General features: G+C 38.9%; 1 protein-coding gene across 1 annotated transcript in view; it reads right to left on the bottom strand.

Moving 5' to 3' along the window:
- LOC121871705 (nephrin-like) overlaps nucleotides 1-13716 on the bottom strand; it is a 100747-nt gene that overhangs the window by 51988 nt on the left and 35043 nt on the right. Inside the window, exon 7 of the mRNA XM_042374117.1 lies at nucleotides 6731-6861. Coding sequence (XP_042230051.1) covers nucleotides 6731-6861 — 131 coding nt within the window. The remainder of the gene's footprint in view (nucleotides 1-6730; nucleotides 6862-13716) is intronic.

Below are 13716 nucleotides of genomic sequence, written 5' to 3'. Positions count from 1 at the left end.
TATTAAAAGGTAAAGACATTTTACTCACTAGGTCAGCTGACGGGATTCGCATCTTAAGTAACTCCGCGGTTAAAGGGAGAGCATTCTAACACCATAGCACCACTACAGGTCATTAAGAAAAGCGTTTGAAATAATGTCTGAATAAATCTCACTTAAAGAAAGGAAAATATGATCTACTGTAAAAATGACTTAAAATTTAAATAATGTGTTAAAGAAATATATTGCAGCGTATAACAGTAAATTGATCATTATTCTTCATAGTGTGGGTGAAGTGTTGGCTTGAGGAGGGAAGGGGAGAGAAGGGAGAGGGGAGAAAAGAAGAAGAAGCAGGTTAAGAAAGGGAAAAAGAAGAGGGGAGAAGTTAAGAGGGTGAAAGAGGAGAAAAAAATGGAGGAGGTAAAAGGAAGAGGAAAGAAGCGTAAGAGGAAAAGAAGAGGAAAGAGTTGAACAGAAGGGGAATCATGTCAGAGAGGTCAGTGAAAAGGGAAACCGTCTTCGCCAGTTTTAATGTTTATCATCGCTCTGCTTACATTTCAGATGAACCAATATACTTAAACCTAACCTAACCTAACCTAACGTAACCTAACCTTAGCTAACCTATCCTATCTAAACCTAACCTTACCTTACCTTATCTATCTTAACCTATCCTAAACTATCCAACATACCCATCACACTTGAACATAAGTGAACGAAGATTTTTATGGAAAAATATGGAAATAAAAATGTACTGCCATAAAATCCTTCAATTTAAAAGAAAAATTTGGGATTTCCATAACAGGGGAGACCCGTTGTGGCACCATGGAGGCTTGTAATAATTCAAGGAGAGATGATAACATTACTGCCTCACATAAAACCCACATAAGTCGTTTGTGGCAAGTTATTATGCCTTATCGGCCCATAACTACATAAGGCCCTGGAATATTTGTGTAAAAAAAAAAAAACCACACTCCTTGATATTGAAAATTTATTCATTATGCAACAACATTAGGATGTTGTTTGTGTGGCTGTATGGGTAACCTTTTGTTGAGAATACTCTACGATGATAAATCTAGAACAGTAAATGATTTTTGCTTGTTACTTTTACAGTATCAGGTACCGTACTGCAGTTATCCTTTGGACGTGAACTCTTATAGCCTTGATAGGGCAACATCTCGGTTTATTTCTGGTTTCCATCAACTTTGTTATTGTTTCTTTTTTTTCTTTTTTTTTTTTTCGTTTTTACGGGTATAAGCCCACCCGGACACAGGTCACCTACCCACATCAGGGCTCGGGGGGGGCGAAAACGTAATAATAATAATAGTAATAATAACAATAATAATAATAATAATAATATGAATATGAATATGAATATGAATAATAATAATAACAATAATTCAGATAAGTAAAATTTATAATAAAAAATACAAAAATAAAAATAAAATAATAATGATAACAATAATAATAATGAAAACACTGCAATAATAATAATAATAATAATAATAATAATAATAATAATAATAATAATAATAATAATAATAATAACAATAATAATAATAATAATAATAATAATCATAATAATAATCATAATAATAATAAGGAACCATAAAGAAATTAAAAAAAAAGATCATTAGTGAGAAACGATATATGTATGTTGTGTTGTCAATAGCAAGAGAAACAATTGAGACCCCGCAATTGTGTGTAAATGAGGCAGAAAGTCAGATCAGCAACCTGGGGCTTGGTCACAATTTTTGCAATGCCATATAGCAGCAGGGTCTACCATTAGACAACACATTATGCTTCCAATATCTTCCCAGGCGGTAGTACCTCCCTGTTTGGTAGCTGCCTACTACCTACTGCCTAGGAAACCTTCGGGTAACAACAGTAGGTGAACATGGAACGTTCTTTGTAAGCTTTAGGTGGTTCTCTCCTCGGTCCATAACATACCTCAGGTCGTCCTCTCCACACAACACTTTGTGATACGACTCCTCCCTCCTTGATACCCGTCGGTGACTCAGAACAATGTGCTTGACGGGGCTGCCAAGGTAATCCTCCTATGGCATGCTAACGCCAGTTTTAATATTCACCTGCATAGTGTTTTTGTGTGGGGTTTTTTTCAGATTGACAGTATTAAAAAAAAAAAGAAAAAAACGTGGTTCTGTGCAAAAAATAAAATAAAAAATCGGGTGACCTGACCGAGGAGCCAGAACTGTCACAAATATATTTAACTGGGAAGAAATGTCAGATATGACAAGATTTTCTTTATCAACTTTTCACACTAGAGTCGGTCTGTGTTCGACAACCAACCAGAGCTGAGAAAAGAGATGAGATTCTCTCCAGACACCAGACGTGTTTTCCTCTATTCTCCAAACACACAAGTTTTGCCCACGACATCAAGCTTGTGGAGATGCCTTCTCCTACACACAGCTAATTTTAAGAAACGTTATGATCTGACGTAACAGGCTTGGCCTATGGCACTATGATACGGTGACCGCAGACTGACCCATTTGCCGGACGAGAGCTAACCGTAGTCACTACAGCTGTAACTGAAACCCAAGTTTTTTGGGAACGAGAGTTTTAGACCGATAATGTGTATAGTACTTCCGGCGAACACTTGACCTAACATAAAAGGCCTAGCCTAGTGGCTGGGGGTTGCACTTTGTCTTAACCTTTTCACGAGAGATGTAATTTCCTTGTGAACGACACAACACAAATGCCCCGACATCCTGTGAAGATCTTGGTGATAATCCTCCACCCTAAGATCTTGTGAGATGCAGGTGCTACCCTGATACACTGAAAGTAACCCCGGGCCCTGATAACAGAGTGTGATTTACTAACGTCAACCGCGGTGATCCTCCATCTTTGAGTGATGTCTGTCACGACTCAATGAGTCGACAGGAAGCAATGAAGGTAAGACCTTGAATATTCGTTCCTGTCCATTTAAATTACCCAGTGCAGTGAAGTGTGAACCTTAATTCAACACCACCACGACTTATTGGTGTTAATTGTTATCGTGAATTGATATTTAAAAATAAATATAAAAAACTTGATCTTAAATAATTTTCCACTCCGTGTGAGGTCACTGAGAAAGATTTATTCAATATTTTCTTGGGGGATGTTGATGTATAAAATTCACATAACCTGGTGGCAGCAAGAGAGGTAATTACCTCAAGAATTATGACCTCCCCTGTCGTGGATGTTATCAGTATAACCCATAAGGCGACCACCTACCTGGACCGTGGTACTCATTGCAAGGCTCGCGTGCCGCCTGCGTCTCGCGACGACTTCATTTGCGTCTCTCGAAAAAAAATTACTTGTATATGTAAAGGCTACAACAAGCAGTGTCTCTTTGTAATATATTATGTAAATTTGCGGTAGATGCGGCTCTCTCAATGAATGTGTTTTGCCAAAGTGGCTCCCTTGCAAAAAATTAGTGAATAACACTTGAGTCCTACCACGACGAACAGATGATGATCCGACAAGCTTACAATGGGTGACTCAGCACTACTGTAGTGAACCTTGAGGGTATATCCCCCCCCCCCCCTCCAAAGCATATGGTAGATCAATTGGGCCCAAATACTATTGGGCTGCAACCTAACCTAATCATTAAAATATGGTCCATTAATATTGGGGTCCCTTAGGAATGAGGCTCATTAGGACTGGAAGCCATAGGGACTAGGCCCCTATCCAAAAGGCTGGGTCAGGTCCTAATAAAGTGGGCCAATTTGACCAGTCAGTGGACACCGAAATGCCCCACTTGCCCTGACACGACAGTAGCTGTGGGTGCCGGTGAGGTGCCGTCACTGAACTAATAATCAACTCCCCAAACGACCCCTGGGGTGACCCACACCACCCAGGGGTGCTGTCGTCCCCAACAAATAACAAAACACAGTATACATGCCGCACTGTTTGGTTATTTCACGGGCACGCCGCGGCCGCTCTGCCAAATAAGGTCATTTAGGCTCTCTGGAGGATTGGTCTCCCCTAACGAGAGTGTAGCTTTAACGTAACGAGGGATGGTTCACCGCCCACCCCTCACCTCTACCCCGTGGATGGTAATTAGCGCCACCCCTCACTTCTATCCCGTGGGTGCAATCATCGCCTCCCCTCACCTCTCCGCCATGGTTATCGCCGCCCCTCACCTCTACCCCGTACTGGGCCCGCAGGTGGTGACCACCGCCACCCTCTCCCCGGTAAGGGGCGGGGGAACCTGATCCAAAATGACCACAAAGACCTTAACAATGTGTGGAGGTCCCGTGGTTAAGCCTGGAGATCACTGATAGAGATGACGGCGATTCAACTTTAAAACCCAACTGAAGTTTTTGTCAAATAGGGATAATTTATTACTGTATTGTTAGAACTTAATGGAAGGTAATTCTTGTATGGTTAAATTTGCTCCGTTTTATTTATGACGTCGTTTACCATCATAAGATTGCTAAATAATATCAAAAGTAACTTAGGTTAGGTTAGGCTAAATTTGCTGAGGTTGGGTTAGGTTAGGTTTTCTATGAAATTATTCATTTTTATTTGTTGTGATTTATATGATTATCTATGAACGGTCAGAAGTTTCTAAAAAACAAATTCATAGAAGTTGCCGCCTGCAATTATCCCTGATTAGTATAACACCCACAGACATTATACTGTATATATATATATATATATATATATATATATATATATATATATATATATATATATATATATATATATATATATATATATATATATATATATATATATATATATATATACTGTATACTAGTAGCAGTAGTACTATTTTTTATTTTATTATTATCATGTACCCCAACGCATCCCATTATTAAATAACAAGGCAGAAGTAGAATTTGGAGGAAGTGTCTCAGCTAAGCACGGACACTCACCTCCACCTGTAGACAGAAGTATCTAGTGTCAAATCCTACGACTGTGTACACTACTGAGTTATTTATTAGATAAAAACTCGTGTCTATACAAATAATTCCAACAATGATAGCAGCAGTTTTGAGAGATTCGTTTTCTGCTTCTCGGCGGTAAACTTTCAGACAGAGTTAAATGAAATTCAGGGTAACGGTAAATTGCATTAGGGTATAAAACTCATTTTCTTGATATGAGTGGCTGGGAACTGCAACATACGTGACAACAGATGGCCAAATAACCTTGTAAATTATGTTGCAGAGGAGAGGAGACAGCGAAGAACTGTTGCCAGAAATAGCAATATGACTAATTTTTCCCCGTCAAGATGATGAACGAAAAGAAGACAAAATTTATGTTCCCTCAGAGTTGCTAATACAGATTGTGTGACTGACAGTGTTGGTAAATGAAGACATACAAGAAAACATTAAGCTGCAGCTGTCAGTAAAACACACTTAATATACTCACCACTGACAGCACTTGCCATACTTGCTATCATCATCATCATCATCATCATTATCAACAACATCAACAACAACTTCCGCTAAGAAATAAGGAACAAAATCCATAAAACATAAAACCCAACACAGGAAATAATTGAAAAATACACAAAAACAAAACCACAACAATAGTTATAAAAAAAAGAGTCCAACTTGTCCTTCTCTTGAATCAAACAACTCAAGGAAAATCGCATCAAAAGAAAGAAGAAGGAAATTGAAGGGAACGAGAAGGAAGGAAAGAAGGAAGCAAAAGACATAATACCAGATAAGAGGATTTACAGTCCTCTCAAGTGAACGACGTAGCCACATAGTGTTGTATTATTTCATTTAGATCTGATTATGGCAATGACAATATATCAATATGCTAATCCAATCACTTTCTAGTTATTTTCTCTTATATTTTCCTTTAAGAGACAGAGAGAGACGAGAGATAGTTCATAACTGTCATCCACTCCACCATCCGTGACGCCATTACCAAGTGCTTGAAGACTCTTATTAAAACCTTCCGATTTATGGTGCTCATCTTAAGTACTGACAGCCGCTGTAATTTACCACAATATTAACAACAAAAACATTTCCGCATCCTCCAAGTTGCTGCAAACTCTGCCCGCGAATCGTTACCATACAGGATACATATAAAAACAGTGACACTCTTCTTGTTTATTACTGTAGTCAAGTGGAGACTCATTCCTTTAAACTTCAAAGACTAGGATCTTAAACTTTAGATCACGTTTATTTAATAGTTAAATAGATGGATATGTACTTGGTAAAGCGAAAAGTGAAAATTTTCAATACTTGACTCGTTTCTGTGATGCTTTTACTGTACATAAAACCTTCGAGTGTGTATTAATTATCTCTACTGGAAAAAGTAACTATATAATCCTTATAAGCTACTTGACCATCTTTCATTTTTAGCTGAATGTTTAAACCCAATCGATCTCCCCCCCCGCCCCCCCTAGTGGCAGAGGCATTCTGTGTGTTGTTTAATAATTATGAGAACTTAAATAAATTATTATACTGCTTCTTTGAAACGAAATATAAGAAATATACTGTATCACTTGATATTATGGATTCACTGAGTCATTGAGACCCTTGATCGACCTTCTAAGCCTTTGGTTTTATTATGTATGAGCACGTTGAAAGCAAGATAAGTCAATAAACATACTCTCTCCTGTTTATCAGCTCAACAAAAATTCAACGCTGGAAAAAAAAAAGCACTGATCTCACGGAACCCAAAATTATTAATAAATATGTAAAATTAAAAAAAAAAGAATCGTATTAAACTCTTAAGTCTTCAGTTCGATACACTTAAACTCGTAAATATTAATAGACAGGTGAACACTAACCTCATGTAGCCAGAAGACATTGTAGACCCGCGGGTTAGAGGTGATACTACACTCAAAGTACACGTCGACTCCCTCCTTGATGTTATCCAGGTCGATTGATGGTCCAGGGGCCAGCGTCACCACCGGCACGTCTAGTAACAGGGGCAGAAATATGTGATATATGGGTACGTCTTAACACTAAAGTTTGAATACAAGAAATATGTGAGGATACCTATGTCCTGAACCTTGATATAAAAGTGGATGTCTGAAACTTAAAATTTGGTGTAAAAATTCGTGAGTGAGATGAAGTTAGGAACAATTGTGTATGTCATTAAATGAAAATTTAAAAAAATACGTGAGCGTTTCTTCACACTGTAGCTTGCCAAGACGGAACACATGAGTGCGTAAAGATACAGACTGAAACTGACTTGTAGAAATTAGACGAAGAATTAATTACAATACTAATAAAAATAACCTCTAAAGCTTAGGGACAACCCCTGGAGCAGCTGGTGGGACCTAAACCCCTGACCCTGTGATCCCATCAACAACTCGAGCACGTCTGTAAGTGGTCGAGGTGATGCCTGCGAATTATCAAATCGATCCATTAAGTAATATGTTACGATAGACACAGGACTTGCCATTTTTCAGAAAGATTGCTGGTTCGCGACTAGAACACCCAGTTCACCCAGCTACGAACTGGTACTTAACTTTACAGTTGGGAAAGTAAAAGTGTTTGAATACAGTGGCACTGACCGTATTGGCTTAGTATACAGTTTGTTGCATCCATACTGTCGTCAAAACTACGAGACCAACTCTCTTATCACAGACACGTGGCGGGATCAGAGAGAGATAAACCCACTCACGCATATTATATTCTTCGTCATGACTCTTAGCATTCAGCAGTCACTCCACCCCTTTGACTAGTCCACCAGGTGTACTCAGTAATGTGTTCACTTAATGTTAAACACAAGAGGTATCTTATCATAACCAAACGTTACCTAAATAGGATTATCTTAGCTTAAGTTTGGTAGTGTTAGCTATGTAAAGGTTAGTTCTGTCAGTCAGTTATATGAGGTCGAATTTTCGAAAACTTTTAATTTTGTATTGAATTATGGATATGTTGTAGTTATCCCTAAAACCCATCACACACACACACACACACACACACACACACACACACACACACATAAATGTAGGGATGAGGGAAGTTATGTGTCCAGAAAAGCGAGAGGTTAATTATCTACGTATAGTGCCCACGACCATCTGGTTTAAGGTATTCGTAAAACTGTGGAACTTTTATCCTCCGTGTCTGGTAGCTCAGCCATCTTTCATGTGACGATAGTGTCTTCTATTTATTAAAGGTAAAAGAGAAAATGGAGAAAACTATTAAATTGTTCCTCTGCCGCAAGTTTTAACACATTGATCAACAGCTCGTGCTATAATGACTATATTTTTGGATCTTAATATTCAAGATCCAAAAATCTCTGAAAGGTTCGTGCACTAAATTTATCCCAGTAACTGTAGATGATAGAACCCATCATGCTAGTTCACTCTAGTTTATCCCAGTAACTGTAGATGAGAGAACCCATCATGCTGGTTCACACTAGTTTATCCCAGTAACTGTAGATGATAGAACCCATCATGCTGGTTCACACTAGTTTATCCCAGTAACTGTAGATGAGAGAACCCATCGTGCTGGTTCACTCTAGTTTATCCCAGTAACTGTAGATGAGAAAACCCATCATGCTGGTTCACTCTAGTTTATCCCAGTAACTGTAGATGAGAGAACCCATCATGCTGGTTCACTCTAGTTTATCCCAGTAACTATAGATGAGAGAACCCATCATGCTGGTTCACTCTAGATTATCCCAGTAACTGTAGATGAGAAAACCCATCATGCTACTCACTTAGCTTGGTCCCAGTAACTGTAGATAGCAGGAACCCATCGTGCTGGTTCACTCTAGTTTTGTCCCCAGTACTGTAGCTGAGAGAACCCATCATGCTGGTTCACACTAGCTTATCCCAGTAACTGTAGATGATGCCACTCTAGTTTATCCCAGTAAACTATAGATGAGAGAACCCATCATGTTCACTCTAGTTTATCCCAGTAACTATAGATGAGAAACCCATCATGCTGGTTTTTCCCACACTAGCTTATCCCAGTAACTGCAGATGATAAACCCATCATGCTAGTTCACTCTAGTTTATCCCAGTAACTGTAGATCAGAGAACTCACCATGCTAGTTCACTCTAGTTATCCCAGTACTGCAGATGAGAGAACCCATCATGCTAGTTCACTTAGCTTATCCCAGTAACTGTAGATGATAGAACCCATCATGCTGGTTCACTCTAGTTTATCCCAGTAACTGTAGATGAGAGAACCCATCATGCTGGTTCACACTAGTTTATCCCAGTAACTATAGATGAGACAACCCATCATGCTGGTTCACTCTAGTTTATCCCAGTAACTGTAGATGAGAGAACCCATCATGCTGGTTCACTCTAGCAATGGCACAAAGGTGATTGGTAAAATAATATTGACATTTTCTAGTCGCTCTGTTGCCCCTTGCTATTATCTCATTCACATTTACTGGGGGAGAACATACACAGCTTTGAGCATTTAGTCCAAGAGTATTATGTTGTAAGTTTGGGTACACGAGCCGCCGGGGATTAGCTGCACCGTCCACCAAGGAACGAGAAATGTCGAGATGAATTGCAGTTTAAGATAAAAAAAAAAATACTATATGCACCTTTACTTTTGTTTTATTTATCGACAAGACTTTTGGAGTAATATGACCAAAAGTATTTATAACTCTCTCTCTCTCTCTCTCTCTCTCTCTCTCTCTCTCTCTCAAAGTGCAGTATTTTCATAATGTGTTCAGCTGTCTAGAAACCAGACCGCCAGCCCATTTCTAATCTCCAGGTGAGGTACTGTCGTGGTTCAGGGAGGAGGGATGGGAGGGGGTAAGTCACCGCGGGCAGGTAAATAGAAAATCTTTGTGTCAGTAAGAATTGTGTGAGAATTATTGTGTTGGTTATGTTTCCGACTACCATGAATCAGGGAATAACATATAAAGGATTCTAGTAATTAGATATATCAACAGTTAAGTTATATAAGTATTCAGTGAATAGGGATATATATTCTGTTCCCAATTGTTCATATATTCTGTTCCGAAGTGTTCATATCTGACTGTTATTAGAGTATTCGTAGTAAAGTTTTAACTGTGTGTGTGTGTGTGTGTGTGTGTGTGTGTGTGTGTGTGTGTGTGTAGGTTGTGTGTGGTAGGTTGTGTGTGGTAGGCTGTGTGTGTAGGTTGTGCGTAGGTTGTATGTCGTTGGTGGTGTGTGGTAGGTGGTGTGTAGTAGGTGGTGTGTGGTAGGTGGTGTGGTGTGTGGGTGGTGTGTGTGTAGGTAGGCGGTGGTGTAGGTAGGCGGTGTGTGTGTGGTAGGTGAGGCGGTGTGTAGTAGGCGGTGTGTAGTAGGTCAAGTGTAGTATCAAGTGTGTAGGTGGTGTGTAGTAGGCGGTGTGCATTCAATTAATCAATGTGCCAGTTCTACGTCTGAGTGTCACTGTAACCTTCGTCCCCTACTCCAAACACTCTAGGGCTGCCGTTATCACTCCTCCTAGATTTTGTACCTCTGGAGACTAAAGCTTCCAATACAATTTACGCTGGCCTTCCAACCCCCAGTTACATACCCTATATCGAGACTCTGCCATTAATCCCTCATCCTTAATTATATGGAGAAATTATCACATTTTCTTCTTTCTCACATTGTTCTCGCCAGTTTTAGTCCTTCATCATTTGTTTTCCTGCCAGTATAACTTATATGTACCATCCTCGACAATGTCTATTCTTATGACCCACACAATGACCACAAATGTAGTTCACTCGCTCCTTTTCTCAAACAAGTCCCTATAGATTGGTAAATGCTGTTTATGTTTGACGTGTTCTTGCATTAATTTCCCTCTCACATCTGCCATCAAATGATCTGTTGTTTCTCCAATACACGCAATTTTCCACCTGAATCGGTTCTCGGTTGCCTGTTATAAGTTCTATTTCAACAACAACCAACAGTATTACACCCTGACGGCCTTAGCTCTAAGCCATGTTCTTCACTTTTTTCCCCGTAATCCGCTGACTAGAATTCGTAATTCCTCTTCACTATCACTATCAATATTAAGAACAGTATGGTCTGCACACTGAATATTTGATATACTTTAACTTTTATTCCATCATCGTACTGATCACTTCTTTCATTCAAATTTCTGAAGAACTATCATACAGGTATATTATTGGAGATAGAACACAGCCTTGTCTAATTCACTGTCTAACTATAAATTAATTTGTATAAGCTCTTTTATTACTGATACTTCTTCTTCCTGATGTCAATAGATATTTTCTAGAATTCTAGTATATCTATCATTAACACCTAACTTTTCAAAGATTTATATAAGTTTAGTTTAGTTTATTCGATAAAATTATTTCTTAAAGACCACAAAACAAATAGACAGTTGTTTTATTAATCTCTACAGCATTTTCCCTTACAACACTCCAGCCTAAAATAACTTCGTAGTTACTCCTTTTTTTTAATATTTATTTTACTATTCGATTAACTCATTGTCTCTTCTAATATATCATCTGAAATTACATTCAATAAAATTCTACTCTCGGCTTATAAAACTAATTGCAATAAATTGGGTGCGTTCTAAGGCTTTATGTTTCAGTTAATAATACCAACATCACTGGCAAGGTCTTTTGTGTAATATATAGAGTTACAAACCATAACCAAAAATTAATCCCATTCCTGCCCATTTGTCTCGAAAATTTAGCTTTTAGGTGGAGTGCATTAGTCGGTGTGTGTTAGGTGGTGCGTGGTTAACGTGTTGTGTTGAGTTGTGTGTGGTAAGTAATGTGATGTGGTGAGAAGCGTGTGGTAGGGAATAATAGGAAGGTGGTGTGTGTGTGTGTGTAGGGTAGAGTAGGGAGAGGAGGAGAGCAGGTGAGATATACATGGTAGGTCCCGTGACGTGGGGATGTGACAGATTGGGTAATAAATGGTGTATGGCAGATGTTATGTAATAGTAGTAGTAATAGTAGATGATAATAGTGAGGCCAGACCACCACACTCCTCGTCGTAAAGTTCCTCTCCAATGTTGAGAGATGAAGATGACTAATTGTTTACTGAATCACCTTCCAATTGCACTACACTGAAGGCCGCTGAAGCCAACCGAGCGAGGAATCATATACCCCCTGCACGGCCTCAGACAGCCAGTTCATGACACGAATAACAGCTCTCATCTAAAGCCTCGAAAGAGAGAGAGAGAGAGAGAGAGAGAGAGAGAGAGAGAGAGAGAGAGAGAGAGAGAGGATAAGTCTTTGAACACATCATACCTACACATAGCTTTCATCTTTTATTTAATAGGTGTCGGTAAATGATGTGAGTTTGCTTTGTAAATATCAAATATCAATAGATACAAGAATTTTTTGGCAGTTTTTCGTTACGTACTGACCTTTAAATATTTGTGATATACTAATACTTTTATGTCTGTGATTAGTATCTGGTGTATTTTGTCACAAGTAAATCTAAGGTAATTATACAGTAACAGTATATTGCTGCACAGCGTTTTATAACTAAAGCCTTTCGTTGGGTGTGTGGTAGGTGCAGTAAGTGGTGTGTGGTAGGTGTGTAGTAAGTGGTGTGTGGTAGATGCAGTAAGTGGTGTGTAGTACAGTAGGTGGTGTGTGGTAGATGCAGTAAGTGGTGTGTGGTAGGTGGTGTGTGGTAGATGCAGTAAGTGGTGTGTAGTAGGTGGTGTGTGGTAGATGCAGTAAGTGATGTGTGGTAGGTGGTGTGTGGTAGATGCAGTAAGTGGTGTGTAGTAAGTGGTAGGTATAGTAGGTGGTGTATGGTTGGTGATGTGTAGAAGGAGAAGTGCTGTAAGTGGCGTGTAACAGGCAGGTTGACAGGTGATATGTGACGGATAGTGTGTAACAGACGATGTCTGTCAGTTGAGGTAAAAGATGTCAATTGAAGGACTTGTAACAAATGAGATGACAAGTAAGATAACAGGTGGTGTGACAGGTGGAATAATAGGTAATCTTTAACAGTTGATGTGGCAAAAGGTGTGTGACCAGGTAAGTTGGTGTATACAGTATGTGTGACAGATGTGATGACAGGTGAAGTGTGACAGGTGAGATAACAGTTGATGTGTGACGGATGATTTGTACAAGTGGTGTATGACAGGTGGAGTGAGCAGGTGTACAGTGGAGCGTCTGGAAAGGGAATCATGCCAGGAGTTAGAGAAAACATGGAGTTCTACAAGGTGTTTGAGCAGGTCTCACTTAATCACAGATTCCATGACTATAGTTGACCAAGGTGAAAGCTATGAGGCGATAACTGGAAGAAGATAATGAATCACCTCTTTTTCGGGGGTGGGGGAGGGGAATATGTTGGCAAAGAGTTGAGTTTGACTTTTAAGTGAACTGTATGGTAGGGGTAAGAAAACAATATACTGGACAGATAGAACAGGAGAAAGTTCATATTCTTATTTTTTGATGATTGATGGGATGCCATCGGCTACATAGACTTATATATATATATATATATATATATATATATATATATATATATATATATATATATATATATATATATATATATATATATATATATATATATATATAATAAGAAAGAGCAGATAACGCTAGACTGGATGGGGTGGGAAGGACCTGGTGTTAGGTACTAAGGGACAATATTAAGTTACCAAGATCACGATTAAATTTTTGTCAACCATGGAACCTAAAGAACTAACGTTTTCTTGTACTGTTATGAGATCAGAATGCATGAGAAGATGTATGGTTGGATTAGGTTAGGTTAGGCATAGTTCGGCTAGAAAAGATGTAAAGCGATTTGAGTTACAGGTGGTTGAGGATGACTGTTGGTCGCAGTCAGGTTTGTTTTGTTATTATTGGGTGACATTGTGAGGCTGAACTGGTGAAAAGAGG

This window comes from Homarus americanus, unplaced genomic scaffold (assembly GCF_018991925.1).
Source record: "Homarus americanus isolate GMGI-L3 unplaced genomic scaffold, GMGI_Hamer_2.0 scaffold39675, whole genome shotgun sequence".
NCBI lineage: Eukaryota > Metazoa > Arthropoda > Malacostraca > Decapoda > Nephropidae > Homarus > Homarus americanus.
This window is presented reverse-complemented; position numbering and strand designations above follow the sequence as displayed.